This window comes from Priapulus caudatus, unplaced genomic scaffold (genome assembly GCF_000485595.1).
Source record: "Priapulus caudatus unplaced genomic scaffold, Priapulus_caudatus-5.0.1 Scaffold2813, whole genome shotgun sequence".
NCBI lineage: Eukaryota > Metazoa > Priapulida > Priapulimorpha > Priapulimorphida > Priapulidae > Priapulus > Priapulus caudatus.
Window position 1 is genome coordinate 3,513 of NW_014579874.1, and position 3,470 is coordinate 6,982.

The 3,470-nt window shown below is 41.2% G+C and overlaps 1 protein-coding gene across 1 annotated transcript in view; it reads left to right on the top strand.

Moving 5' to 3' along the window:
* LOC106819081 overlaps nt 1-3,470 on the top strand; it is an 18,639-nt gene that overhangs the window by 3,262 nt on the left and 11,907 nt on the right. The window contains exons 3-5 of the mRNA XM_014823741.1: nt 169-258; nt 1,938-2,076; nt 2,633-2,914. Coding sequence (XP_014679227.1) covers nt 169-258; nt 1,938-2,076; nt 2,633-2,914 — 511 coding nt within the window. The remainder of the gene's footprint in view (nt 1-168; nt 259-1,937; nt 2,077-2,632; nt 2,915-3,470) is intronic.

The following is a 3,470-nucleotide window of genomic DNA, read 5'->3' on the forward strand; positions in this document are numbered from 1 at the left end:
CCGATGATGGGTGTTTTAGAAACTGGATGATAAGGATTTCAAGTGTGGGTATTGAGCATAGGATTGCGATTTTGATATATGTGAGCGCCCACATATATTAAAGCATGGTCATAGTGATATGCGGTAGGTAGAGAGTGTAACTGTCCGGTGGTTTCAATATTGTTGCAGATGCAGGAACTGATGAGAGCAGAGCGCACGGAACGAATCTTCCGCTGCACGTCGGACAATATTTCGACAGGACAATTCGAGGGCAGTGCGGTAGCAAGCATTTTGGGCAAAGGGAGAGAAGGAAAAACTACTGTTCATCCAGCTTCCGTGAATTCATACTTCACGAGAATTCACGGGCAAATTCAGCAGAGTCGACGATTTGCAATTTATGAGAGCAATATATTGTTAACACATAAACAGCGAATGTGCTAGCAAATTATCAGTGCTGGTGAACTTTGGCAAAACTATTGATATTTAGCGAAGAAATTAAAATGCCCACATCACATTTTGAACATATTACGTCCTACAATCAATTATTGCATCGGCAATCAGAAGAAGCACGCGAGATCAAATCAAGACGGAGGGAGGACATGCATAACATCAGTAACATCGTCGGGAATCAAGATTATTTATAATTGTATTATGCATTGTTTATGTATTTTAATGGTGTTATTGTATTTGTTGTTGGTATTGGTATTTCGGTATGCAGTATGTATTATTATTATTAGTCGGCAGGAACTCTAAGGGCATTTGAGCGTCGAAAAAAAAGCAACAGAAATTATTTCAGCTGCAGTGGCGTTTTAAGTGAAGTCTGGCCAGAACAACATACTATAAGTGCTCAGAATCGCTCCAACAAATTTGCATAATTTGGCATAGAAATCCAAGATGGCCGCCAATTTTCATTATTTTGGCGCACTCATTTCTGCTATCGCAAGGAGCATGATTTGCCAGTAATTTAAAGTTCTATTTTAATTATTATTGGCATGGGGCATGCCATTTTAGCTATATTAGCAATGAAAATGGTCACTCTTGACTATGCAAAATGGCAATATAGGCCACCATAATTAGCATAGAAAAAAAAAATCCAAGATGGCGCCATTTTCATTATTTTGCAATAGTTCTGTATCCAAGGATGATATCTTGAGTAAATGAAAGTACTATTATGTGATTGTTGCATGGAGAATGCATTTAGCTATATTAGTAATAAAAATGGGTCACTCGGCCTAGACATGCAAAAAATGGCATATACCCTATCATAATTACATACATCCAAATTGCCCGCCATTTCATTATTTTGCAATATTCTGCTATCCAAGGGATATAATTTGAGTAAATTGAAAGTGACTATTATGATGATTGTTGGCATGGAGAAGCATTTACGCTATATTATAATAAAATGGCTCACTTGCCCTATTATAGCGAAATGGGTAAATCCAATATGGCCGCTATTTAATTATATGTATAAATGTTTATCTTGCATGAGGATTTCTTATTCGGATTGCCAAATGGTTAATTTGTTAGACTACAATAACAAATACTACGTACATATTTATCTCATTATTATCAATTCTAATTCTAATTTCTTAATATATGACAGTTAGTATTAGGATTTTTGTATTAGGAGACTTTAAAATGCAAAATTGCCAGTATTGAATTAGAAAAAAATATTCCACGGGATGGGCATAATAGCTACCACTACGCCACATAGAAAATCACCCAGTGCGCCAATTTCTAAAGTATGTGTGACGACTGCAGGCATTGCTGAAGTTGGACGCATAAACATTGAATACATCAAGATGCAACCTAAAATTCTACCTCTAATGTATCGGCCACTTGGGGATATTTCAAGAGTGGATGCAACTTCTCATCTCGATATATTGTAGAAAACGTCTCTCCTGTTAGGCTCTCATAGGCCATCGTGGTCACGGCCAGGTGACCATTTCCTACAGCACATAGTCCTGCGGCTGGGGGAGTTCCACACCGAGATGAGCTACCTTGGTCGCATTGGTCATCTGATGGCAGGGTCGGGACTGCAAGAAGTACTTGAGCTTACGTACGCTAGTAACTCTGTAAGCCACATGCTCACTGGTAAGACCGTGCCTCGAGCAGTGCGTGGACATATGCTGGTAGACGCTGCACTGAACACCATTCTTATTGCTGATGCTTACAATGTGCCCCTACCGACCAAGGAGACAGTGGCAGCACAGATCCCCAAAGGAAAGACAGAGGGTTTTGATGATCCCACCAACGCTATACAAAAAAATACTGAAGAGACAGATTTGACAGAGGCAAGAACATTGTATGGCAGGGCAATGTCTGCCACGATATCAATGGAAGAAGTCTGTTCTGCTGATGTTTTAAGGAGAATCTAGAGAAAAATGAGTAAGATGAACCAGAAGAAGACAATGAGAACATCACTGCTGGGGCACAAGGACTGTTCAAAGGCTCGTCAAACCAGAGATGTTAATGACACTCTCGATATAACCAGCTTTCTTCGAGAGAGAGACTCATTTGTTGAGACTATGTCACTTTTCAACGTTGGCAATGGCACAGCACAAGATTGTGACAGCACAAGATGGCCTCAGTGTTGAGTAATCCAGACGGATTGGTGAGAATATTCTTGCCTCTATGGTCGACAAATCAGTGGAAGAGTTCACGTTCCAGAAAGCTGACCAAGCAGTTACTATTGCTTCCAAATCTACAATGAAGATCAAAGAACAAGCTGTGAAAGTAGACCCGCAGCTGATATTCCAGAGACTGGTCTTTGTTGGTGAACGCTCTGGAAATTTACCATCACTATTCAAATATGAGCTGTGCGGTCACCCTCCTGCCTTGTTTGATTCGTACGGTCTTCCATTGACGGCCAGAAAGCCAGCCCTCGCCGATGCTCTGTCGAACATCGTAGAAGAAGTGCAACGAGAGCCCAGTTGAGCTATGCACTACGTCCTAGATGGTGGTGCTCTCCTCCATCGACTTCCATGGCCAAGAGAGTCCACATATGATGACGTGTGTAAAATGTATGTTACATACGTTGTGCATACGTATGGACTTGCTGATGTTGTATTTGACGGCTACAGTGACGGGCCAACAACAAAAGATGGAACACACATCAGAAGAACAGGTGGCGTCGCAAGTGTTACAGTCAATGTTACGGGTAGTATGGCCATCCAGACGAAGAAGGAGGAATTTATGAGCAACGCCACAAACAAGCAACGCATCCTGAACCATCTCAGTTCTGAACTTCAGAAGTCTGGTTGTACCACACATCATGCGAATGACGATGCTGACGTCCTCATAGTGAAGACTCCCATAGCATCCGCAAGATCTCGTGACACTGTTCTGGTTGGAGATAACACAGATTTGCTGGTCTACTACTCGATCATGCTGAAATGGATTTCCATGAGCTGTTCTTTGCACCTGAATCTAAACAGTCCTCACAAAAGAACAAGATATGGTGCATTAAAACAGGAAAGGAGGTACTT